Source organism: Erpetoichthys calabaricus, chromosome 1 (assembly GCF_900747795.2).
Source record: "Erpetoichthys calabaricus chromosome 1, fErpCal1.3, whole genome shotgun sequence".
Classification (NCBI taxonomy): domain Eukaryota; kingdom Metazoa; phylum Chordata; class Cladistia; order Polypteriformes; family Polypteridae; genus Erpetoichthys; species Erpetoichthys calabaricus.
This window is the reverse complement of record NC_041394.2, coordinates 177,593,029-177,619,998: the sequence shown is the minus strand read 5'-3', so window position 1 is coordinate 177,619,998 and position 26,970 is coordinate 177,593,029. Positions and strand designations below refer to the sequence as shown.

Genomic DNA, 26,970 nt, shown 5'->3' with positions numbered 1-26,970 from the left:
TGAAGTCTTGCTGCCTTTGGATGAGCAAAAAAGCCCTTACCTGAGTTATTTATTCAGTACATTATGCATTTTTTTGTTTTCAACCCAACATATCTACACAGATCAAACTATAATTCTCCAGCCAGAAGATTCATTTTGTGCTAATAAAATAAATTTTTATTTCTTGACTTTAGAACAGGAAACCAGACTTGGATGTCCTTTATCATAATTTTTATTTGCCCTTGCCATGTAATTGGCATTAGAATTTCTGTGTATTGTAGTGTGATGACTTGAACAAAAATTGCAGATGACATGGTATTTTTAATACTAAGTCATATTTATCAGTTCCACATGTGTTAAATGTATCTGAACAGTTCAGTATTACCTTGAATAAGATGATATTATTTTCAGGTAATAGCCTTGTAGATCAGCTTAAACATGACCACTTTTCTTTAATTGTGTAACAGCAGTTAACATATGTATGAATCGTAACTACAAAACAATTTAATATTAATAACCTGATTTAACTTTTTAAGACCTCATCAACTGACCATCTTCATCTGACATTAGCTTGGAGAATTCACATTGTTACCAAACAATCAATTTGTTGGAAATTGTTGGTCTTTAGAAGAAGTAGAATACATAGAGGCCACTGAATTAAATATTAATTATTCAGAGATCTAAAACTCAGAGTACTTGGTACAACCTAACTTTCAATTCTACTACTGGGTTTTGAGTGTGTGTATATATACTATATGATTCTTGGTTAGCCAAAGATGGGTCATCTTGCGATAAAGCCTCCCTGTATATGTAATTGCTGTGCATGCCACTTACTATTAATTTTCACCAACAAAGTAGAAATCTGATAATTCAACACTCACTTAGAATTTGGTACCAGTGCTCATGGAATCAGTTTGGTATGCAAATCTTATATACAGTGCCGATAGAAATTATTCACCCCACAGGAAATTTTTACATTTTACTGTTATACAGCATTCAATCACAGTGGACTTAATTTGCTATTTTTGGCATTGATCAATAGAAAAGACTCTTTAATATCAAAGTGAAAGCAGATTACTAAATTAATTACAAACATAAAACAATTGTTGTCATAATATTTAGTCACATATTTAGTTTAATGGAGATCAGCTGTCTGTAGTTTCAGTTGATTGTAGTCTAAATGCACCTTATCTGGATGATCCAGCATGTGGTGAGTCAGTATCGTGGCCAGACCTACACAATGAAGACAAAAAAACCTCTCCAGAGGGGATGGAGACAAGAAAGTATCCGAGTCACTGAGTATGCCTTGAAGTCCTGTATAATCAATCTTTGAAAAATAGAAAGAGTTTGACACAGATGTAAATCTGACTAGAGCAGGTCATCTCCAGCAACTGTGTGAACATGCACGAAGAAGACTAGTGAAGGAGGCCACCAAGATGTATATGAGAACACTGATGTTGTTACAAGTGATAATAAATGAGATTGGACTGTGCATACAATAACTGTTGTCTGGGTACTTCATCGGATGCAGCTTTATGGAAGAGTGGCAAAGAGAAGACCACTGTTAAAAAAATGTACATGACATCTAGAGTTTACCAGAAGGCATGTGGAAGACTCTAAAAGGATGGTTCTATCATCTGATGAGATCAAAATTTAGCTTTCTGACCATCAGACTAAATGATATATTTGGCATAAGGCAGACACTACACATTATCAAAAACACACCCTGGTGGTGGCAGCAACATACTATGGGGATGAAGCAGACCCTGCAAGGCTTGTGAGGATAGAGGATAAAATGAATACAACAAAATAAAGAGAAATCTTAGAGAAAAACCTGATGGTATGAAGGGAAGAACATCGATCTCAAGCTTAAAGCCAAAGCTACACATGAATAAGTTAAAATCAACAATGTTAAAGTCCTTGTGAGTCCAGAACTTAATCCAACTGAGAATTTGTGGCTGGACTTGAAGAAGGCTGTTCACTCATAACTGCCATGCAAATTGACACAGCTGGAGCAGTTTTGCAAAGAAGACTAGGTAAAAGCAAATTACACAGAACTGTCCACACAGATTCAAGGCAGTAATGGCTGCTAAAAGTGCATCTAAATACTGACTGAAATAAGAATATATATATAGAAATACATATACATTTATTATTTTGTGTCATATATTTGTAATTAATTTAGATCACTTTGCAGAGATCTGTTTTCACTTTGAGTTTGTTTGTTATCAGTGTCAGACGAGCCTAATTAATTCCTTTGAGATTCAATGTTGTATAATACAATGTGAAAATTTCCAAGGGGTGAATACTTTTAATAGGCATTGTATTTGTACACTGATAATGTATCTCAATCCTTTCAACAGTGATAATTCAAATATAGCCTCTCATAAAAACATTTCTCTTACAACATGCATGTAAATGTTTCTAACCTTCCCAGTCTATCTTCTTCTTCCTCTTCTTTCAGCTGCTCTCGTTAGGGGGTCGCCTCAGTGGATCATCTTCTTCCATATAATTCTGTCCTCTACATCTTGTTCTGTTACACCCATCACCTGCATGTCCTCTCTCACCACATACATAAATCTTCTCTTAGGCCTTCCTCTTTTTCTATTCCCTGGAAGCTCTATCCTTAGCATACTTCTCCCAATATACTCAGCATCTCTCCTCTGCACATGTCCTAACCAACGCAATCTCGCCTTCTGACTTTGTCTCCCAACCGTCCAACTTGAGCTGACCCTCTAATGTACTCATTTCTAATCCTATCCATTCTCGTCACACCCAGTGCAAATCTTAACATCTTTAGCTCTGCTACCTCCAGCTCTGTCTCCTGCTTTCTGGTCTGTGCCACCATCTCCAAACCATATAACATAGCTGGTCTCACTACCATCCTGTAGACCTTCCCTTTCACTCTTGCTGATATCTGTCTGTCACAAATCACTCCTGACACTCTTCTCCACCCATTCCACCCTGCCTGCACTCTCTTTTTCACCTCTCTTCCACAATCCCCATTACTCTGTACTGTTGATCCCAAATATTTAAACTCATCCATCCAACTCTATTCCTTGCATCCTCACCATTCCACTGACCACCCTCTCATTTACACACATGTATTCTGTCTTGTTCCTACTGACCTTCATTCCTCTCCTCTCTTGAGCATATCTCCACCTCTCCAGGGTCACCTCAACCTGCTCCCTGCTATCGCTACAGATCACAATGTCATCAGCAAACATCATAGTCCACGGGGACTCCTGTCTAATCTCGTCTGTCAACCTGTCCATCACCATTGCAAATAAGAAAGGGCTCAGAGCTGATCCCTAATGTAATCCCACCTCCACATTGAATGTATCCGTCACTCCTACCGCAGACCTCACCACAGTCACACTTCCCTCGTACATATCCTGTAAAAACTCTTACATATTTCTCTGCTACTCCTGACTTCCTCATACAATACCACAACTCCTCTCGAGGCACCCTGTCATATGCTTTCTCCAGGTCCACAAAGACACAATGCAACTCCTTCTGGCCTTCTCTATACTGTACTTCTCCATCAACACCCTCAAAGCAAACATGGCACCTGTGGTGCTCTTTCTTGGCATGAAACCATATTGCTGCTCACTAATCATCACCTCACTTCTTAACCTAGCTTCCACTACTCTTTCCCATAACTTCATGCTGTGGCTCATCAATTTTATCCCCCTGTAGTTACTACAGTCCTGCACATCCCCCTTATTCTTAAATATTGGCACCAGTACACTTCTTCTCCACTCCTCGGGCATCCTCTCACTTTCCAAGATTCCATTAAACAATCTGGTTACATCTCCACTGCCATCTCTCCTAAACACCTCCTTGCTTCCACAGGTATGTTATCTGGACCAACGCCTTTTCCATTCTTCATCCTCTTCATAGCTTTCCTTACTTCCTTCTTGGTAATCCGTTGCACATCCTGATTCACTATCTCCACATCATCCAACCTCTTCTGTCTCTTGTTCTCTTCATTCATAAGCCTCTCAAAGTACTCTTTCCATCTGCTCAACACACTCTCCTCGCTTGTGAGTACGTTTCCATCTTTATCCTTTATTACCCTAACCTGCTGCACATCTTTTCCAGCTCGGTTCCTCTGTCTAGCCAATTGATACAGGTCCATTTCTCCCTCCTTAGTGTCCAACCTCTGATACAACTCATCATACGCCGTTTCTTTAGCCTTCGCCACCTCTCTCTTCACCTTGCACCTTATCTCTTTGTTCTCGTCTCTACTTTCTGCATCTCTCTGACTATCCCACTTCTTCTTTGCCATCCTCTTCCTCTGTATACTCTCCTGTACTTCCCCATTCCACCACCAGGTTTCCTTTTCCTCCTCCTCTGTCCAGATGTCACTCCAAGCACCCTTCTTACTGTCACCCTTACTACATCTGCTGTAGTTTCCCAGCTGTCTGGTAATTCTTTACTACCACCCAGTGCCTGTCTCACCTCCTCCCTAAACTCAACCTTGTAGTCTTCCTTTTTCAAATTCCACCATTTGATCCTTGGTTCTGCCCTCACTCTCTTCCTCTTCTTGATCTCCAACATCATCCTACAGACCGTCATCCTATGCTGCTTAACTACACTTTCCACTGCCAACACTTTGCAGTCTTTAATCTCCTTCAGATAGACTCTTCTACATAGGATGTAATCTACCTGTGTGCATCTTCCTCCACTCTTGTATGTCACCCTATGTTCCTCCCTCTTCTTAAAATATGTATTCACCACAGCCATGTCCATCCTTTTGGCAAAATCCACTATCCTCTGTCCTTCTTTATTCCTCTCCTTGACACCATACCTACCCATCACCTCCTCATCTCCTATGTTCCCTTCACCAACATGTCCATTGAAATCCGCTCCAATCACCACTTTCTGGCCCTTGGGTACACTGTTCATCACTTCATCCAACTCACTCCAAAAATCTTCTTTCTCATCCATTGCACACCCAACTTGCGGGGCATATGCACTAACAACATTCATCATCACACCTCCAATTTCCAGCTTCATAATCATTACTGTGCCTGTCACTCTTTTCACCTCCAAAACACTCTTGACACACTGTTTCTTCAGAATAACCCTTACCCCATTTCTCCTCCTATCCACACCATGATAGAACAATTTGAATCCACTTCCGATCCACCAGGCCTTACTCCCCTTCCATTTAGTCTCTTGCACGCACAATATGTCAGCCTTCCTTCTCTCCATCATATCTGCCAACTCTCTGCCCTTACCAGTCATACTGCCAACATTCAAAGTTCCTACCCTCAGTTCCATTCTCTTCACCTTCCTCCTCTCCTCCTGCCTCCGGACATGTCTCCCCCTCTTCTTCTACTTCTTCTTCTTCTTCGGCCAACAGCAGCCCAATTTCCACCAGCACCCTGTTGACTAACAGTACTGGTGGTGGTCGTTGTTAACCTGGGGCTCGACCGATCTGGTATGGAAATTTGTATTTTTGTCCGCGTATTGATTTGGCAAAATCTTACACCAGATGCCCTTCCTGACGTAACCCTCCCCATTTATCCGGGCTTGGGACCGGCACGAAGAAACACACTGGTTTGTGCATCCCCTGTGGCTGGGTTAACCTTCCCAATCTATCTACTTCTGAAATAATAAATTCTGTCAGTGGCAAAGACATATGTAATATCCACATATTATAACGGTCTTTTCAAAAGAATGCATATCTGGATAAATTTGGATTGTGATACAAATGGCACTTTTCAATTCGATCTTCTGATAAATGCTGGAGGTCAGTCCACAATAAACCAGACTCTTCATCAATCTCAGTAAAATATGCTGTAATCCGAATTAGAAGTGTACACCACAATGATTTCTCTCTACCCATACTATCCAAAATTTACTTGGGTTAAGACACCTACATGTGAAAGATGTTGTGCACCTATTTCACTGTTGCACATATTTTGGGAGCATACTGCTACATAAGTCCCAGTTGGACAAAATTTTTAAAACACTCGCAGATTCAACCTTTTTTGATCCTCTACCAGTTCTTTATGGAGTGATATCTTTTGGAGTATTACTACTTACAGTGTCTGTTATGATATCGTACACTGCCATCGTGCTGTTTTATTTTGCTCAACTGGAAGACCCCCAACCAAACCCATCATAGCACAATGGGAAAAAGATATCCTGTTTTATGTAAAAATTAGAAAAAAATACTTTACTTTTTAAGAATCTGGCAGATTTTATGGATATTATCCCCAGTAAACAGAACATGATGAATCATTGCTAGCCTTTTAGATATTTCAGTATCTTGATGCTATTGCTTCTTTTTTCTCTATCTGGGCAAGTAGGGATAAGGATGTCTGGTCTGAAAAAGACATTACACTCTGTGTGTTAATGATAAGTAATGTATGCATTGTAGTAAATGAAAATGTGTAGTGAATAAAATAATTTTTAAAAACTTTTATCACCTCCCATCTATCTCTCAAAATCCTGACCTTTTTCTCTTTTGATAATTTGGAATTTTTTTTATTAAATACCAACATATCAATTACTGCCTCACTCCCTGTCTCTCTATGCACACAATAAACCCAATTTTAATTATTATTCTTGCATTTTATTAAGGATGGTGTCTACTAAATCAAAAGAACATGGGAAGTGTAAGGAAGTTTCCGCTCAGGTGCCTATGTTTGAATGCTACCTGGTCACAGGAGTTAATGTTCTGTTTCTTTAGATTAGTGGTGGAAATATACAGTATATCAGGTTAACTGGTGTCTTGGAATTGGCCTGGTGTGTGTGTGCGTGTATGCGTGTGTGTGTGTGTTTCTTTGCATATGAGCTTGGGCATTTGCATCAGCATGTCCTGCTACTGGAATAGTCTGTAGAGTTTTTGCTGCCTTGTGCCTGAGGATGCTTGCATAGCCTTTGGCTCCTGAGCAGAGGATAGATATGGACCCCCAAAAGTGTGACTTGTAATATGTATATTTATACTACTATAAATATCATTGGCACTACACAGCAGATATTTTGTTATTATGAAAAATGCTGGAAAACATATTTAGTCCTTCTTCAAAGGTTTGCAGGAAAATAAAAATGCCTAACTCCTTTTAGAAAAAAAAATATTAACTTATTGATTATAACCTTAGATTTATATGTCATTTACACTTGATACGCCTCAGCTAGAATGAATAAGTTTGAAAATGGCTAGAAGGATAGAATTTGTTATGATTCAGAAAACAGTTAACAAATGTATTTTTAGACTCTTGAGTTATGCACTGTTTAGTTAGAATTCCCGGTGTTGACATCCTATATCTTCTCTATGAGATCTTACATCTTAGAAGGAAAAGATAAAATGGATAAACCAGTAGATGCTACTTTCATGTCATTTAAAAGATAAGATGGTGGCAGTAAGTCAGCCCCGGTTTTGAATCACACTGGCAAATATCTTACCATGAAGAAGCTGCTTTAATTGATGTCGTGCCTAGATCTAGTTTTTTACTTAACTCTCTGAGCCCCCTGGTTTGGCAGGATGGCTGCCTCAGTCACTACAAGGTTTATGTACTGTAATTTCCACTCTTTATCTCATTAATTTCATTTTTATTTAGTACCTTGATGACTTTATTTGGTTCATCTTGACCTACATAGCAGTTAATTATGGTCTAAAATGCTTTATGATAGTTATCAATGTGAAAGGTGCTATATAATTCCGAGTAAAACATGGGTGCTCGATTCCTGGATCATCAGAGTGGCTGCAATTTTTTTCTACAACCCACTTGTTTATTTAAAAGCTAATCCTTACTGATAACATAATTTATTCCTTTTATTCTGGCACTTCAGCTCATTATTATACTATGTTTTTCTTTTCCAAGAATATCATTAAACTGATTAGTGGACCAGAATGGATTAGTAATTCTCAGTCCATCTCTTTCTTCCCTTACACTTATTACCAAACCTTTTATTAAAATATATACTTCGTGATGAATGTACACATATGTTTGTTGGTTTATGGGAACAAGTTATGTAGCGAGTTACTGGTTCTTTTGTCATTTGTCATAGGCGGAGTGGTGGCTCTGAGGCTAGAGATCTGCACTGGCAATCGGATGGTTGCCGGTTCGAATCCCATAAAAATGCCAAAAGGGACTCTGCTCTGTTGGGCCCTTCAGCAAGGCCCTTAACCTGCAATTGCTAAGCGCTTTGAGTAGTGAGAAAAGCGCTATATATGCAAAGAATTATTATTATTATTATTATTATTTGCAGCTCATTATTAATTGGTAGCTGACTAAGAAAACAAGAAGAAATTCAAAGCAGTAAATGCAGCTGTTTAAGACTCAAAGAGGCAATTATGGGTTGGGAATCTTAACCCTTTATTATTCTGATCATCCTTGTGAGTTAATGAGAATGAAGTATTAAAATGTTACCTGAGTAATAATTGCTTCAGCAGCAATTGGCTTCTAATTAAGAAATTGGGCTGGAACAAAAACCTGCAGCCACTACAGTCCTCCGGGAATGAACTTGAGTACTCTTGATGAAGGAGTGTCAAACAGTAAATTCATATTTAGTCATTCTAGAAAAGTGTTTTCCATTCTGAATCATATGTAACTTTAATTCATGCATAAAAATGTCAACATTGCATACAGTACAGCCTATTTTAGCTGTTCCTCAGGTCTAAGAAAGAAAGTGATGTGATGTGAGTAATGCCATAATGGGGTCCAGTTATCTTTAAAGTTCAGGAGACAAAATATAGTTTTTTAATATAATTCTATAATATTATAATTCTATAATAAAGTTTTAATTTATTTGTCAGTCCACTATCCAATTTCTGATGTGCTTAAATGGAGAGCTGGAGTCCATTCTGGCAATATCAGGTACAAAATAGAAAGAAACCATGAAAAAGGCAACTGTCCATCACAGTTCACAGACATCCACATCAATTTTCAGTTACAATTTGATTTTAGATGTGTACAGGATGCGGGAGAAAAAAAACCTGCAAATGTAGGGATATTTTTTGACAGTCTTGTTTCTTTAGAAATATCAGAGAAGCTTGCAAATTAGAATGTGTCCCTGATGATTATAAATGTGGCTATAAATAAGTGGTTAATGTCAATGTAATTACAGGCTATCTCTGATGACTTCTATCAAAATAACAACAAAATATCAGACCTTTTTCCATGAAAAATGGACTTTGTCTTTGTGAGAAGGTACACAAGAAGAGATGAAGTGATCTCCCATGCCTCTATTGCTATAAAAAACACACACAGAGAAGTGCAAAATAAAGATAAACTAGTCAGAGAAATATTTGGAAAATGAACAAATACATATTTCTGTCCCTCAAGCCAAACCGAGAGATTTAGAAAAATGTACATAAGGTCTTTTTACTCCTCCTTTTAATATAACTGTTCTAATACAAGGGATGCAAAAAAAGTGTCCAGTTATTTTATGGTTGCTCCATTTCATACCTTACAGTTAAAACAATGATTGGTGAATTTCAAAAAAATACATTGTAGCTTATATTAAAATGGATTCCACTTTAAAAATTGGATTTGATGTGTTATATAGCCGAATATTAAAACTACTGAAACAATTCCTTGCACACGTTTGCTTTAAAGTTCACAAAACTGGAGTATTCAGTATGTTAGCGTTTGTTTTATTATTTGTAATTAGAACTGTAGCCTCACACGTCGGGAGTACTAAATTACTGTCTATGTGGAATTTATATGTTTTTCGCTTTGGCTGTTTGAGTTTTTCTCATGGAATTTAGGTTTCAATCTCACGTCCTTTATATTATGTGTTTTGGGAACTCTAAATTAACTCTAGATAGAGCATGTACATTTTATAGTGAAGTGATATTTCATTCAAAGGTGGCCTCTAATCCCCAAGATCCACAAACTTAATATAGGTTCATTAATGTTTAACTTTTTACCTCCCATATCTCATTTATGCTATTGTTTTGTATTGCTTCTAATGGTGCAGGTATTTTTTTTCGTGCTATTTTCAACACATTGTCACACTACCTTTTTTGTGGTTTGCTTTCAATCAAGTCTTTTGCAATTCTGGTCATTACTCTACAAGAAAGACATAGCATCACTTGAAGCTGTGCAGAGAAGAGCAACCAGGTGCATCCCAGGACTTGAGGACATGTTGTACTGTCACAGACTCAGAGAATTAAACCTGTTTAGTCTCAAGCAAAGGAAACTCCATGGAGACCAAACCCAGGTCCTCACAATTCTGAAAGGCATTGAAAAAGTATATCCTGCACAATTCTTTCAACTTAACGGTGAATCATGTACTTAAGAACACCAGTGGAAATTAAGGGGAAATGCATTTAGAACTGAAGCTGGGAAGCACTTCTTTACTGAGAATGGTGGAACTCTGGAACAAATTACCTAGTCATGTAGTTGAAGCAGAAACCTTGAGAACTTTTAAGAAGTATCTGGATGAGACATTGGGACAACATAGGTATTAGCTAAAAAAAATTAGTTTAATGGAGTGATTGGTCTCCTTTCATTTGTAAAATATCTTATGTTCTTATGTTATTTTGGGAGTTTTAACATTACATATCCATATATTATTAATAACCAAGAATGTCTACAGTCATGGCCTAAAGTTTTAAGAATGACACAAATATTAATTTTCACAAAGTTTGCTGCCTTTGTTTTTATAATGGCAATTTGCATATACTCCAGAATGTTATGAAGAGTGATCAGATGAATTGCAATTAATTACAAAGTCTTTCTTTGCCGTGAAAATGAACTTAATCCCCAAAAAAAAACATTTCAGCCCTTCCACAAAAGGACCTGCTGATATCATTTCAATGATCCTCTCATTAACACAGGTGAGAGTGTTGACGAGGACAAGGCTGGAGATCACTCTGTCATGCTGACTGAGTTAGAATAGAGAGGTTCAATTGTTGTGAAGAAGGCTTCAGGGCGCCCAAGAAAGTCCAGCAAGCACCAGGACTGTTTTCTAAAGTTGATTCATCTGTGGGATTAGGACACCATCAGTGCAGAGCTTGCTCAGGAATGGCGGCAGGCAGGTGTGGGCTCACCCACAATTTTGCCTAAGAACACAGCCATGAATAAACAATTGTACCAAAACATCCTCTGAGAGCAGCTTCTCCCAACCATCCAAGAACAGTTTGGCGACGAACAATGCCTTTTCCAGCATGATGGAGCACCGTGCCATAAGGCAAAAATGATAACTAAGTGGCTCGGGGAACAAAACATTGAAATTCTGGGTCCATGGCCAGGAAACGTCCCAGACCCTTAATTCCATTGAGAAATTATGGACAATCCATCAAGAGGCAAGTGAACAAACAAAAACCCACAAAATCTGACAAGCTCCAAGCATTGATTATGAAAGAATGGGCAGCCATCAATCAGGATTTGGCCCAGAAGTTGATTGACAGCATGTCAGGGCAAATTGCAGAGGTCTTGAAAAAGAAGGGCCAACTCTGCAAATATTGACCCTTTGCATAAAGTAATTGTCAATAAAATCCTTCACAACTTATGAAATGCTGTAATTATACTTCATTATATCATAGAAACATCTGACGAAAAGATCTAAAAACAGCAAATTTGTGAAAACCAATACTTTTGTCATTCTCAAAACTTTTGGCCATGACTGTACTACGTGGCTGTAAAACATTCACTGTGTGATATTATCTCATCCCAGTTATTTTAAGATGATAGCACACTTTCAGTTGTGTCCATTAATTTCAAATTTTTAGTTCAGATCTTATTAGGGAGTTAGGACCTTGTGAGCTTTTTGAAAATATTGGATTTGGTATATTAGCTGGTTTTTAACTTTTCACGCTTTTAGATCTCTTCATGTTTATGACTTTGATTTTCTCCCTGATCTCCTGGTCCATTTTTCATTTCTAAACTTGTGCCCTTCATTTTTTACCACTGGTAGTACAAGTAAACTGAAACATGCACAGCAATTGTACTCATTACATAACCGTAGGTTTTTATTAGAACTGACATGTCAGCTTAAGGAACCGTACAATGGAGTTTCTGATCTCTCTTTTATAACGTTCAGCCTCATTATTTTAATGTCTTTAAAACTTCAAGCGATCATTTGGACTTGGTATTTTGCATATAATTGTATCTTTTCTGGTGTTACATTTTATTTATTTTTTCATTAAGTACTAGGGGGCTTCACCCCCTGCTCGCTTCACTCGCCAACCTCCGTGTTTGGTTTTCCGGATACACACTTTTAAGATTTTTTTTTCTTTGAATTGTTGCTATTTCATTAGTTTCACTTTTATTTCAGAACTTCTGTAAAAACAATATTTGTAATCTTGCGAGTCCCAATATGCTGAATCTTTTTAATGAGGTCAGCACAGGTTTCTCTGTTTGGAATTTCAGCACAGACAAAACAATCTACATCATCAGCAGTTAATAATTTTTTTTTTACAAAGTAAAAAAGTAAGTAGAGTTCTGCATTGGACTCCTGTCTGTAAAGTCGTGCTATTTTCCTCTCACAGTTCCAAAAGTACATGGGGTTACCAAGGTGATACCCCAGCTTTTGTCTAGGTTTTTGTACAAGGGCTAGACAGAATGTTTTTGACTCCTGGGGTAAATTTAGGTTTTTAAATAAGCAGACAGATAAATATATACATTAACAAAGTAACCAATAAATGCATGTGCGGTAAACTCCGTTTTTGAAATTCTCAAGATTCTTTATTTGTCACATGCATAGTTATACAGGACAACACACAGTGAAATGCATCCTGATCCGCTTATCAAAAACTGTGCAAAGTTAGAAGAATATCAGTTAAATTATCAAAAAGTCATAGAATGAAAGATAACAGTATAGTAGAACATAATAAATAAGTATAATTATGTGAATAAAGTAGAATTAAGTGTTAAGGTGCAATAGAGTAGTAATGTGCAAAACCAAAGTTAGACTGGTGCATAGTTAAATGGGGCAGTTTGTTTGTTTGCGCTACTGCAATCTTTACTTTTTTATATTTTCTAATTTTCCTACTTTCATATCCTTTAACTTTCTCTACATGTGTATTGTGTCAACTTTTTTTTTTTCTTTTTTTTTTGAGCCTTTCTAATTTCACTGGTTTCATAGTCTCTGACCTGCTCTGCATGTGTTTAGCGCCAACGTTTGTAAACGTCTTTATGAAGTTCTACTTTCTTTTACTCATTATCATTTAATTCTGAGCCGGATTGGACGTGCTTTTTTTTCAATTCCACTTGTTCCAGGCTGATAATTACTTTCCTTATTTTCTGAATTTGCACCTCGATTATTCTTTTTTGCTCATTTTTCTGTCCAATGCATTCTTCGCTTATATGTCGACATTTAATTTATAACGTACTGTCCTTATACACTTTATATGCGCTGAGAGCCCTGGATCTGTGTGTGCTCAAATCCTTCACAAGACTGAATGTTTTGCTGCCTATTGTCCTATTTGATAGATTGTAAGTAGGGCGTGTCTTTGGTCTCGCGGGTCTTTAAAATGTCTTCCAAGAAGATCACTTGCTTTTTGCTTTCCAGGACAGGATTTCTTTTTATAATAGATAGAAATACAAATTTACATCACAAAAATAATTATTTTATTTAAACAGAAGGACACTGAGATCAACATTTGTCAGAAAAAATCCGCTGGTTAAAGTAAGAGATCTTAAGTTTGTTTTTTTCTTTAAATATAGCATCAAGCACACGTCTGTTTAATTCCTACAGTGTAAACTCTGCATGCATGTTAAACTTGTCACTGTCTATGCAAAGCTGTGAGTTTTCTACCTCAGCTCACCATCAAACACTTTCAGTGAACAGAATTATTTCTGAAATAGATCACTGGTCATTCTAAGAGGCCTAAGAGCATTTTGCAATACAGTGACTTTTTTAATGGAGTACTTGTCCTAACAGACTCTTTAGGGAGCCCAGGAAACTCCTGGCGCTATTTATATAACCATGTAACTGTGACGATGTTGGTCTGCTCCATGCTTCCACTTCCTTTTTGGGAGCCCTTGAACCCAACACTGTTGGTAATGTTACATGATGAGCTGGACAATGAGGACACCAAACCGAAGCAAGAGGACAGGTGCAAAAGTGCTTTTATTTTAAAACAGTCAAAACCAAGAAGTGTTCAAATAAATCGTGCAGTGACTCAAAAACGTCAATAAATAAATAATCCATTAAAAGCAAGTGAAATGTGGAGGTTAAATAATTCCAATAAAAATGAGGTTAAAACAATAGCTGGAAGCAGTGCTTTAAAAACAAAACCCAGTGCCTCCTTCAACTGGCAACTCCCCTGCTTCTCCCCTCCGGCTATGCATCAGGGAAGTCGCCCTACCTACAGCTGACCTTCTCCACGTCCGGTTGCCTTCCGTCCTCTGGCTCCGTGCGGCACCACTACCCGGACCGAGACTTGGGTTCCACCAACGGCCAGGGCGCTCACACTGGGGTTCCGATTCCAAATCTTTGACTTCTGCTGCCTTTCATGACCTTTTGCGGTGAGCCAACCACCTTCCGGTCACTTCTGCTCCTCTCAAGTGCTCAGCAGCAGCAACCCAATCAAACTGCCCCTGGTGCCGGCCAAACACCCCGCTAGGGCTCACTTCTCTCAGCTGCCTGTCCTCCTTATAGCAAGCCTGCTTTCACTCGCTCGCCCACTCACGGACGCACGTATACACGCACTGACTTCTTCACTTCCAGCTTCCCTTTCTTCCTCCTCTAACCTCCATTCTTTCAATCTTTTTCTTCCCTCCTGCACTTGTGCTCCTACTATATATAATGGGGACGTGGCATAGGTGTGGCAATTAGCAGTTCCCGGCTTCAACCACGGATACGGACGATTCTTCACATGTGCATCACGCAGCATCCAAGAACCGCTCCTGCCACAGAACCACACCCCCTCTTAAAGCCACGAGTGTGGCGATTATTTATTTAATACTGGCCTTTTCTTCTAAGCCACAGACCCGCTATACCACAGTAACCAAACTGAAAAAAAAAGTACATAAAGTCTAGGCCATGTACCTTCAAGGTAAGAAGAGGTGTGAATATGATTCAGGTGCTAACAGTGCTCCTTGCCAGTGAATTTGAACTTGTTTTTTTATGTATGGAGTATAATTAAGAATCCTCTATGCATAGAGGTGGAGTCTTTCTGTACAGCTCCCAGCTAACCTCTTCCCAGATCCCAAATAAAATAACTTGGGTTGCTTCCCGATTGTGTACTCCTGAAGTCTGTCTGAACCACATGCTTGGTATTGCAGCACTTTATTTTTACTTAACTGTATAGAGCACTTTACTGTTACAATTACAGTAAAGCAGACAGTAATTACGTACCTATTCTTACACTTAGAATACAGACAACTTAAAAGTATAGCTCAAACTCATAGAATGGTTACAAGTCTTAACACTGTAATAACTCAATTGCAGAGTTTCTCTGACTGAGTAGGTTGCAGACATGCTGAGTTACTGACAGATGGGAGTTCTGCATAAGTTGCTAAGTAAAAATATGAAATGTGAGACCAAAATTTTATTCTAACCCTGTCAATGTGAGTACTTCTACATTATGATTATGTGGGAAAATGATTTATCCAGGTAGTCGATCAATGTGGTTAAGCATCAATTTTGTTTTCCTACGGCTCTCACACTTCTAAATATTCCAAAACATTATAAGTTTAACCTTGACAAAGTAAAACATCTAAAAATGATTTAGAAATAAATATAAAACAAGAAATTCATCTGTAGTTTTGCCTTATTACCACATATTGTATTTTAGTCAGCCCTGAACTAGTCAGATGACATGATTTTAGTATTTCAGTGGCATGCTGACATTATGAGTTTTTGTGTTAATTGCATTTTAAACACTAGTTTAAAAGACATTTTGGAGCAACATCTCACAAAGTCATTAAGACTAGAAGCAAATTTAGAAGCAATAATCAAAAATGTTCACATGTCTATTACAGAAGCTCCATATTTCTCAAAGAGCCTCTGTAAAATGTCAGATTTCCCACTAGGGACAAAAAAGTAAAATCTATCTATCTATCTATCTATCTATCTATCTATCTATCTATCTATCTATCTATCTATCTATCTATCTATCTATCTATCTATCTATCTATCTATCTATCTATCTATCTATCTATCTATTCTGAATTCCATAAAAGAAAGATGGTTACAGTGAAGCACATTTTCCAGCCTCTAACAGACTGCATCGAAAAGAAAATGTGTGTAATGAAATAAACAAAGCAGTTCAATTAAAGCTTTCAGTACAGCGAAATCAGAAGCCAACAGCCCAAGTGTTTCTTAAAGGCTGGACATGAAAATACCAGCTGTATTATTTGGCATTTGCACCTATCTGCTGTTGCCATGCCACCGCCTGATTATAAACTCTGTTAAAATGTAGGAAACCACCCTTTAATTTTATCATTTGTGGCAGCTTTGTTGTGTGTGGTGACCTTTGCTCTTGTTTATTTTAAACCATTTGGATATTTCAGACTTCTGATCAATATTACATTGAACAATGTGAGATGAGCATTGTATTCTGTACTCTGGACTTTCAAAATATTGTTGATCTCTCAATGACTTTTTCCTTAATAGTACAGAAACAAAAGAGTGTGTTTTTGTCACGTTTTTGTTGTCTCTTTGCCAGTGTTTATATGTCACCTTCAGACTTTTGTAGTATGCTAGTGTATTAGGAACGAAGATTTTTAGAGTAGAAACTGGACGTAATGGTATAGTCAAAGACAGAAAAACAAATCAAAACTGAGAGCTCTGCCACACAATTACCAAAATCAAAGCAAGAATCAAAAACTGAAGTCAAAAATATAAGCTAAAGTCAACACCAGAAAAAATACTTAGGAAAAAGATTTCCTTAGCAAAAGAACAATCTGAAAAAAGTGTTTTTTGAATCCACAAACTATGATGATGAAGTGCTTCCAATGGTGACCTATTAATCCATTGTGTCGTAATTGGTGGTTCATGGTCTTTGAGGACACATCCTTAACAACGTGGAAAAACCAAAATGGTGACAATCATGAATAAACAAAATGGCAGTGGAAATAGTCCAAAATATTTCACAGAAACAAAAGTCAGCTTTAAATCAAAAACCTAATGTGAGATTCAGACTGTGGGCTCAAATCAAAGTGAGCGCTAGATCTTGTAAAATAATGAAGAAAAACATGAAAAAAATGAAACAATGAACTGCTTTGTAACACTTCAAAACTACTAGACTGCAGTCAAGGCAAATTTCATTAGCTTATAGTAGGTGAACTTGCCCCTCCCCCTTAGTGTTTAGGACTTGTGAACACTAGTGGGCACTAGAGGGCACCAAACCCTCCCAGACACAACCTCCCAAACACAAGTCCTGTTTAAATAAAACCAGTTTATTTTTACAACTACCTTTCATAAAGGATCCAATATTGCAATCAACAAAACTCTCTTCTCTTTTCTCTTTCTTTTCTCCTCCTGTACACCTCCCAGGAAATCTGTCCACCCTCTTTGCATATGTCCAACTCCAGGTTCTTAGATTTGCAAAATTACATAGAACACCTGCCCATTCCTAAGTTGTCTTTACAGATGTCACTGACAATCATGGGGTTTGTGTTTCTTCAGACTGGTTTAACGGTAGCTGATAACTCCAGGCAGTATCTGCTGCTTTGCTTGTTGCCCTTTGAAAATAATAATGCATCTTTGATTGAAATCTTTTGGTATGGAATGGTGACTGTGCCTTTTATCCACCATTTGCCTTTCAGAAGTTCCACCAAAGTCTTGGTGTGTTTGGTGTTGTTGTCAATATTAGATCAAAAAACTTTAAATGTTGGAAATTATCAATGATTACGATGGCTGGCTACTGTATGTAACCCCTGCTAATGATGTAAACCTGTCAGTGGTTAGGCAAGCAATTTATTTCTCCATTGTGTTCAGAAAAACTTTAAGATCATACATTAAGACAAGGTCATTTTTTTCCTGTTCATTTGATGATACTGATTGCATGATTATGCTGATTATAATTAGAGCATAGGAACAGGTTTGACAAGAACAAACTGTTCAGCACAACAGGACTTATCTATCCCCATCCACATAACTTTTGCAATTTATCATCACCTCAAGATATGAAGATTCCCAAGGGACTACTATGTTCCACACTACATAGTAACTTAGTCCACATATCATTGTAACTGCATTTGCGATGGTGGATATTGAAACCCTCAACATAAGCTTTGATGAGCTGGGATATCAGTAATATGTATTGATTCCAGATGAAACATGAGTTGTATCTTATATGTTTGTGTAGACATATGACTTTTTTCAGTTACAGATCATAATACTGCCAATCATAACAGATGATTTAAAAATATTAAAATATGTCTTCTCCAATCTCTGGAGACAAATAATATTTAATTTATTATCCTTATATACAAGTGATCGAGCATTGGTTGCTTCTAACAATCGTTAAACACCAGAAATCGAGAAATCATTTAAAACTGGGCTGCTTGTTGGATCATCCTTTTCCAAAAATATATCCAAAGGAGGTGTGACATGAATTCTGTTCATTTGCCCTCGTTCTTTTTTAAAAGGACTTCTTGCCTTTTGCCACACTAACTGGAAAAAATAAGCAGTCCTTTTAAGGGTAGCGAGCTACCTCAAAGAGCCATGTAAAGTCCAGAGAATCCATCCATTGCGGCGCTCAGTGACAACACTACATTGGTGTCACAAGTGGGATATGGCAAAGACCTACATTTCCACTTAGCAGAGTGCAGAGTAGTTTGGAGACATGAAACAAACCTGCTTAGCTCTTCGTTGGAGATGCTGGAGAGTTTTGAGGCTCAGATCAGTAATCTGGAGTGTCATTTGCAGCAGCAACACAGGGATGGAGGCAGCTGAGAGACTGACTCCTCTGCAGCTCCACTACCATTTCTCCATCTGCTAAGGTCCATTAACCCAAGTCCACAGACACCAGCAGAGCTTCAGGCTCATGGAGTTGGGGAAAAGAAAAGACCCCCAGAAGTGCTTAATAGCACACTGTGGAGTGATGAGCCTGTGGCTAAAGTGCTCCAGGAAAGCGCCTCCTGAAGTCGATGGAGGGGATTTTTCATCCAATTCTGCCACCATCCTCTTTTCCACAATAGCTTCCAGTTTATCAAGGGTTCACCCTGTGATGGAGCAGGCTTCCCTGGTTAGTTTGTTCAGGCATTGTGTCTTTTGAATTCAAGTAGCTTCCCTAGGAGACTACAGCATAGAACAAACACCGACTACTATGGACATTTCTAACAGCTTTCCGTATGCATCAAAAGACCCGAGTCTCCTTAGGAAGCATAGTCTGCTCTGGCCCTTCTTGTACAGTGCCACTGAGTTGTCAGACTAGTCCAGTTTGTTGTTTATGTGAACTCCCCAGGTACTTGTGGCTCTGCACCACTTCCATGTCCTCCCCCTGTATGGTGACTTATCCCAGAGGTTCTTTGGAACACCAGAACTCCACCACCTTGCTGGTGTTGAGTTGCAGGTTGTTCTCCTTGCACCACAAGACAAAGTACTTCACAAGCCTCTTGTACCCTGATTCATCTCCATTAACAATGCAGACGTTGATGGAGAAGTCATCTGAGAATTTCTGTAGGTGGTCTTGTTAGCTGTAAGGATGTTGCTGCTAATTTTTTTTTTGATTAATTATGGTGAAGTACTTTAAATGCTAAATTCAAAGGAGTCAGATACAATTTAATCTTCAATTTACATACTTTATGTTTACTTATTAGCAGATGCTTTGAATTAAAGTGAATTACAATCAAATTAATTATCATCACAAGCAGGAAGCAGAACATTACATGTAAATAATATCTAGACAATTGAAATCACAAGAAGGAGTAATTACCTCGATAAATGCACCTAAATAAATGCAAAGAATGTAATTTTACTGCATATTTATTTTTATGGGCGGCACGGTGGCGCAGTGGGTAGCGCTGCTGCCTCGCAGTTGGGACACCTGGGGACCTGGGTTCAATTCCCGGGTCCTCCCTGCGTGGAGTTTGCATGTTCTCCCCGTGTCTGCGTGGGTTTCCTCCGGGCGCTCCGGTTTCCTCCCACAGTCCAAAGACATGCAGGTTAGGTGGATTGGCGATTCTAAATTGGCCCTTGTGTGTGCTTGGTGTGTGGGTGTGTTTGTGTGTGTCCTGCGGTGGGTTGGCACCCTGCCCAGGATTGGTTCCCTGCCTTGTGCCCTGTGTTGGCTGGGATTGGCTCCAGCAGACCCCCGTGACCCTGTGTTCGGATTCAGCGGGTTGGAAAATGGATGGATGGATGGATGGATTTATTTTTATAGCATGCCCTACTGTGTGCCGTCTAGCTGCAGTACAAAATTCCAATTGAATGACCCAGTGTCCTTTTTTCATCATCGGCCCCAGAACTTGTAGTTAGCAGTATGGCTCTCTTTTCTTGTCAAGTAAGTTATCAGCTAACCTGTAATGAGTTTTGAAAAAAGTTTTCTGGGTTTAACAGATTTTTTTTTTGACTTTTTACATTTTTAAAGGGGTTTAGATACATACAGTATTATACTTAGTTTCACTTTCATTTTGGTTTTTGACATGTTATTTTAATTTGCTCCCATATTTTAATGTTACTACAACAGAATTTTGTTTATTAGTGGACAATGTCATTTTGGGGTACTCATTGCTCCGATGTGATGGCTCATTGTTAGGGATCATGGCCCCGGAAGACACAACACATGACACCATGGATATAATGTTATTTAAGTAGTTGCTGTGTGTATGCATTTGTCAAGGTTTGTGGATATTTTATTCAAAAGCCTTTTGCCTGCTCTTATTAGTATTTGATGGATTATTGAAGTCTAGAATTTGAGTTTTGCATTTACGAAATTGGTTTTGAAGCACAATCATTCTGACGTCAGGATTTGACCCTTGTTTGTTTCTTCACTTACATTTTCATCTGCTAGTCCTTCCTGTGCCCTAGTGCTTGCTATCTTTTGATCCTGTGACAATATACAAGCAATTAATAGTCATCCATGCTTGGATCTCTTCTACAAGTTACCAGCTTTTCAAATTCTCCTTTCTATGTTTATGACATTAGGGCTTCTAGTTGACAATCATTTGGTTTTGCCCCTTGTGCTTTGGTTTACCATTTTTCTTATGTTTATGAGCTGTTGCCAATGTATCTTGTCAGTGGTTTATCTAAGCCCTGATTTTATAGCTTCTATTAGTTCCATATATTATCCCATATCTGTTAGTGAAGATATCTCTTTTTTTTCTCCTGTTGTTGATTGTCACATTTCTGAATCCCATAATGAAATCACACTGCAGTCACCAATTGCTGGCTGCTGCTTTGTGCATTAGTCCAAATATTTGCATAATACACAAGACTCAGACAATGGTATCTCATGAATAATTTTATCAGAAGAAAATGTCCCTAGAGGTATTCCTTGTTTTTGACATCTTCTGCTTTGCGACTGTTTTCTTAAGATTGTGTCAGGGCTTTCATTTCATGACAATCTTAGAAGAAATGTATAAGACTGTCTGCCTCGACTTCAGGTGGAGAAATGAAAGCACAAGCAGGGGTATCAGAAATCATTGTGTATATCATTTGGGATGTCCCATGCTCTCAAGTCACCCAGGTGGACTAAGCATTGTAAATGGCGACAATATGTTTTTTCAAGCTGTGGAAAATTTTGTAAATTATTAATTATCTGTACTATGCAGATGAACAAATCATGGGTTCATGGAATTATTTCAGTTTTGTTTATGCGTGGAGATGAAAATATCTTGTGCCTTGTGCTTAGAAACATGGATATCCTTTATCTTTTTATTGATATAGGTGAAACTTTTCAATTCTGAGTGGCAGGCTCTGAACTTTAAGCCATGAGGGTGCCACTACAGTCCCCTAGTCTGATGGATTGTATGACACTAAAGACACTTGACTTTATAATGTAGCTTTGAGGGAGTCACTAAACCTGCCAGTGCTCAGATTGTACCAACAAATGGTCCATATTGCAGTTATGTATTTACAAATCTCCTCAGGATCATGTTCATCACTGAAGAACTCTTATATAAAGTAATGTTGTGTGATGATACATATTTTGCACAAGCTTTACACCACTAGATAGTATACAGCTTTGAATGAAAGCCCTGATCTTTAAAGAATGGAAGTTTCCATTGTTTATGAATGAAATCTGTAGGGCCTTACAAAGGACAAGACTGCTACATCAGGTCTCTCCACCAGGGTCACCACCATTAAAGTAGAGTAGGGAAGTTAGAGGAGAGCTTGCACATTGCAGTGTTTCTGCTTAGACACCATTCAGCCCTTTTTTCCTGACACCTCTTAAGAGTACAACTGAGTATGCATGCACTGGAACCAAACAAACAGACAAAGACAATGAGATGTGATATGGTGGAGTACTTTTACATCTTCTCTCTGTGCTAATCTGCTTTCAGTGCATGTGTGTTTTAATTTTGAATGACAGCACAGAATCAGGAAGATCTTCCCACCATCCCAGAAGAGCTTCATATATCCAAATATCTAGCTTTCATTCTGTCAGCTCAGAATGCAGTGCTCTTGACATTAATGCACAAAGTTTGCCATATGAGAAGATTCATCTCATGCAATACTGAATTATCTATGAGGGTGGTTCAAAAAGTAAAATTAATTTGAAAATTATGTGGTTATCGCAAGGTGAGACAATAGAACAAATTTGCAATGGCATATGGATAGTTTGAACATGCACAACATAGTACTGTGGTGTTAGTCTAGTTAAAGCCAAGGTCAAATGTAAAATGCTGTGGCTGTAGTGAAGTTTCCTTGGGCAGAGGGAGTGAAACCTGCTGAAATTCACAGAAGTAAAAAAAAGCATGGCTCAATAAAAAGTTTATGAATGGGTACAAAGGTTTAAAGTGAGAAGAACTAGTGTAACCAACAAAGCTCAATCTGGATGACCATCACCAAAGCACACTCTAGCCAACATTGATGTGACAAATGCCTTCATTAGAGAAAACTGATGGAGTACATTGTCCGTTGTTGCTGCATATGTGGATTATCAGCTATGGATCTGCACATGCCATAGAGCCGGGGTACTCAATAGGCGGACTCCGGTCCGCATCCGGACCCAAATACGGTTAAATCTGGACCGACGCCAAAACAAACATGCAGATTTAATCATAATCCAAATGAGTTCTCAATGAAGTGCGCAATTGTGATTCTGCGCGATATATCTTTGAGGTTTCTACTCGGTTTGGTTGCTTCATCTATGTCCAATCACAGCAGCTGTAACAGTATCGTCATAGCAACGTTCCCGCTACTCCCCGCCTCCCCCCCAATACTCGCTCGCTCGCTCATTCACGGCAGCCAGATTTATGTACCGGTCACGTGCTCTGGGTCAGGCCGGTGAACAGGCAGTCTCATCACTCGCAGGCAGTGCAAATTTCGATAACTGAATTTTTTTTTTGCTGACTGAAAGTGAAGATGGCTGGCTCAAGACAGTACATTGATAAGAAAAGAAAAGTTGATTTTGAAAACCACGAATTTAAGAGTGAGTGGACAGAAAAATATGCGTTCGTGCTCCCCGTGGGAAGCAGAAAACCTATGTGTTTAATCTGCAACGAGACGGTAGCAATAATCAAAAGTGGTAATGTGAAACGCCATTATGAAACCAAGCATGCACATTTCGAACAAAATTACCCTCAGAACTCAGAGGTAAGGACCATAAAAATAAACCAGCTGAAATCATCATATGAAGCTACAAGCAGTGTAATAGTTAGATCAGCCACACAACAGGAGTGGGCAACAGAAGCCTCACTAAGAGTAGCATGGGTCCTGGGAAAAAACAAGAAACCCTTCTCTGATGCTGAAGTAGTCAAAGAGTGTATGAGTGAAGTGGTGACTGCTCTGTTTGAAGGGACTCAAAAGGATGAAATAATCCAGAAAATAAACCAAATACCCTGTTCTGATTCCACTGCTGCAAGACGAGCTGAAATACTCGCTGATGATTTGCTTGAACAACTTAGTTCTGCTATAAAAAAAGCCAAATTCATTTCATTGGCTGTGGATGAATCCACAGATATCACGGACAATGCACAACTCATGGTCTTTGTCAGATTTTTTGATGAAGAAAAGGGAGAATTTCATGAAGATGTTTTGGGTCTCACAAACCTCCATGGACACACAAGGGGGGATGATATCTATGAAGCAGTGACACAGATGCTTAGAGACAGAGCGATAGACCTGAAGCATGTTGTTTCCATTGCCAGTGATGGCGCACCATGTATGATTGGGAAAGAGAGGGGATTAGTGTCACGCTTGAGAACTCACCACCCTGACCTCATGGCATACCACTGCATAATTCACCAGATGGTTTTGTGTGCCAGCCTTGGAGAAAGGTACTCAGAAGTCATGACAACAGTCATGAAACTAGTCAATTATCTGAGAGCATCCTCTGCTTTGCAACATCGTTTATTGCGCTCATTTCTAATAGAGGTGAATGCAACATTTGATGATTTGCTCCTTCACAACAATGTCCGGTGGCTTAGTAAAGGCAAGGTACTGGAGCGTTTTTGGGCACTGCGGAAAGAGCTGGAGACATTTCTGTTGGATCAGAAGAGTGCAAAAGCCAAACCGTTTGTGGATTTCATGAAGAATGACGAGAAAATGGAAATTGTTGCTTTTCTAACGGACATTACTTCCCATCTTAATGACCTTAATATGAAGCTCCAAGGCAAAAACAGCACAGTGTGTGACCTCATGTTAGCTCTCCGTGCTTTCCAGAGGAAGCTGGAGGTGTTCCAATGTGACTTACAGCAGGACCTGCTTCACTTCCCAAGACTTTTGGATCAGACTGCAGGAAAACATCACCATCACAATTATGCTGAATTCCTGGACAAGCTGATTAAAAATTTCCAAACTCGCTTTGAAGATTTCCCTTTGGGAAAACGAGTCTTGCTGTGCATCGAAAATCCATTTCTTGTCAAAAATATTGCAGAATTCTCAAATGAAGCCACAAAAGTCTTCCAATGGGCCAGTGCTGCTTCTCTGCAAACAGAGTTAATTGAGCTACAAGAAAACCTAGCACTGCAGGAATCTCACTGTGACCTTGTCACCTTCTGGACAAAGATGGTTACTGCGGCAGGTGTTCCTCTCCTGCAGAAGATGGCCCTTCAAATTCTTACAATGTTTCCCTCAACGTACTGCTGTGAATCTGCCTTTTCCACTATGAACATGGTGAAAAACACATACCGCAACACCCTCACCAATGAACATTTACATCAGTGCCTCCGCCTTGCCCTCACACCTTTTATGCCCAGGTTCAAACAACTGGTGGCACAAAGAAGGTGTCACCTTTCACACTAAAAGGCCTACCGTGTCATTTTTTTGTGTATAGTTCTAAAGTTTGGGGATTGCCTTTTTTTGGAGTTCTCTATTTGGAATTTGACCGTCACTTTTCCGGACCTCAGACTGAATGGAAATTTAGTAAGTGGACCTTTCAAATTTATATTTGAGTAGCCCTGCCATAGAGCATGATGACTTGGGGTACCATTAAGTTTGCACAAGATGGATACCCATTCAGCTGACTGATCTGCACAAGCCAACATCCTTCAATTCATTTCATCAGGTTTCACTCCTTCTACCCAAAGAAGTTTTACTACGGTGCGTTGTTCATCAATGGTGCAATCCCCCAGTTGAGCATCCATATTGATGTTATCTTGGCTTCAGGTAGAGTAACAGCAGAGCTCTATGCATGTTCTAACTACCCATAATTCATTGTAAACACACTACATTGCATCAGCCTGTATCCATTGTGGTTTTTCAATTTTCAAATTGCCTTTACTTTTTGATTCACCCTCATATTTTATATATTCGTAACTTAATCTGTTGAGAAGCAATTGGGGACAGTAGTGAAAGAGAAGATGGGTAGGCCTTGACAGTACAGTGCTTAAATTAGTTTTGTGTACACTTATTTACCTGTCACATATCTTTGGAAACATGAGGAGAATAGAGATGCAATGGTGTCTCACCAGTGCATACCCCAATAAAAAAACATTGACTGAATGTGCGAATTGCTTGCAAAAATTTTCATGCAGAAAAATACCTATATTTTAATGTCTCAACTACCAGGCTATGGGAAATTTTAAGTAGTATAATTAGTGGTGTCAACATGGTAGTGTGTGTGTATGTATTGTGATAGACAATGTGATGGGCTGGCATCCCGAATGAGATGAATGGTAACCCCTTACCTGATGGAAGGGTGGATGACTCGAATGGATGGGCTTCTTGGCCGGGATGGTTAGTGTTCCCTTTTCCTGTTGCCATGCAGGTATAATGTAAGAACAGAGAGAGAATGCCTCCCTTTGCCATGAGTTTGCCCAGTAGGCTGGGTGGCAGCATCCCCCTAGCATAGGTCCCATTCGGATAACCACAGGACAACGTAGGGAGTTGTAGTTCAGGCAGGCAGCCTTGTTGTTGTCTTTGGGCGCTGCTAGGAGAAAGCTCCCCTTTCAGGTAGAGGTAACGCCTGACCCAGAAGTGCTTCCTGGCCGTGGTGCTGATATGCCCGAAGTCCGTCTTAAAAATTAGTAGAATTCTGCTTGTTGCTTAATTTGTAGAAAACATAATTTTGGAAGTGTTTCCATCTGTACCAAAGAAGCTGTGTCTTAATAAAATAAAGTTTTGGAACTGTGTCTGGGGGTGTGCCCCTACAGGCCACAGTATACGTGCATTTATGATAAGTAAATATGCTAAATGGGTTACTGCAATTGGTCTCTTTTATTTTTTTCAGATGCCCCAGTATCAGAGCTACACGACTTATTTTGCAAAAAGCTACAGCAGTGCTGTGTGCTTTTTGACTTCCTCGACTGTGTAGCAGACTTAAAAGGAAAGGAGATCAAACGGGGAGCCCTCAATGAGCTGGTGGACTGCATAGCTACGAACAGAGGCGTCTTAATTGAGCCCGTCTACCCTGAGGCAATCAAGATGGTAAGGACAGGAGTATCCTTAAATTCACTCAACCATTGAACCTAACTAACCTGTAGACAAACACCCAGATTTTCAATATTATACCTATGGAAGTAT

General features: G+C 38.9%; 2 protein-coding genes across 2 annotated transcripts in view; one reads left to right on the top strand and one right to left on the bottom strand.

The window, feature by feature from the left end:
- The window catches only part of nedd1 (NEDD1 gamma-tubulin ring complex targeting factor), a 753,979-nt gene that overhangs the window by 304,281 nt on the left and 422,728 nt on the right, over positions 1-26,970 (bottom strand). The gene's annotated exons all lie outside the window — the stretch shown is intronic.
- Positions 1-26,970, top strand: part of ppp2r5b (protein phosphatase 2, regulatory subunit B', beta) — a 251,168-nt gene that overhangs the window by 115,285 nt on the left and 108,913 nt on the right. Inside the window, exon 2 of the mRNA XM_051924483.1 lies at positions 26,678-26,874. Within this exon, the coding sequence (XP_051780443.1) occupies positions 26,678-26,874 (197 nt within the window). The remainder of the gene's footprint in view (positions 1-26,677; positions 26,875-26,970) is intronic.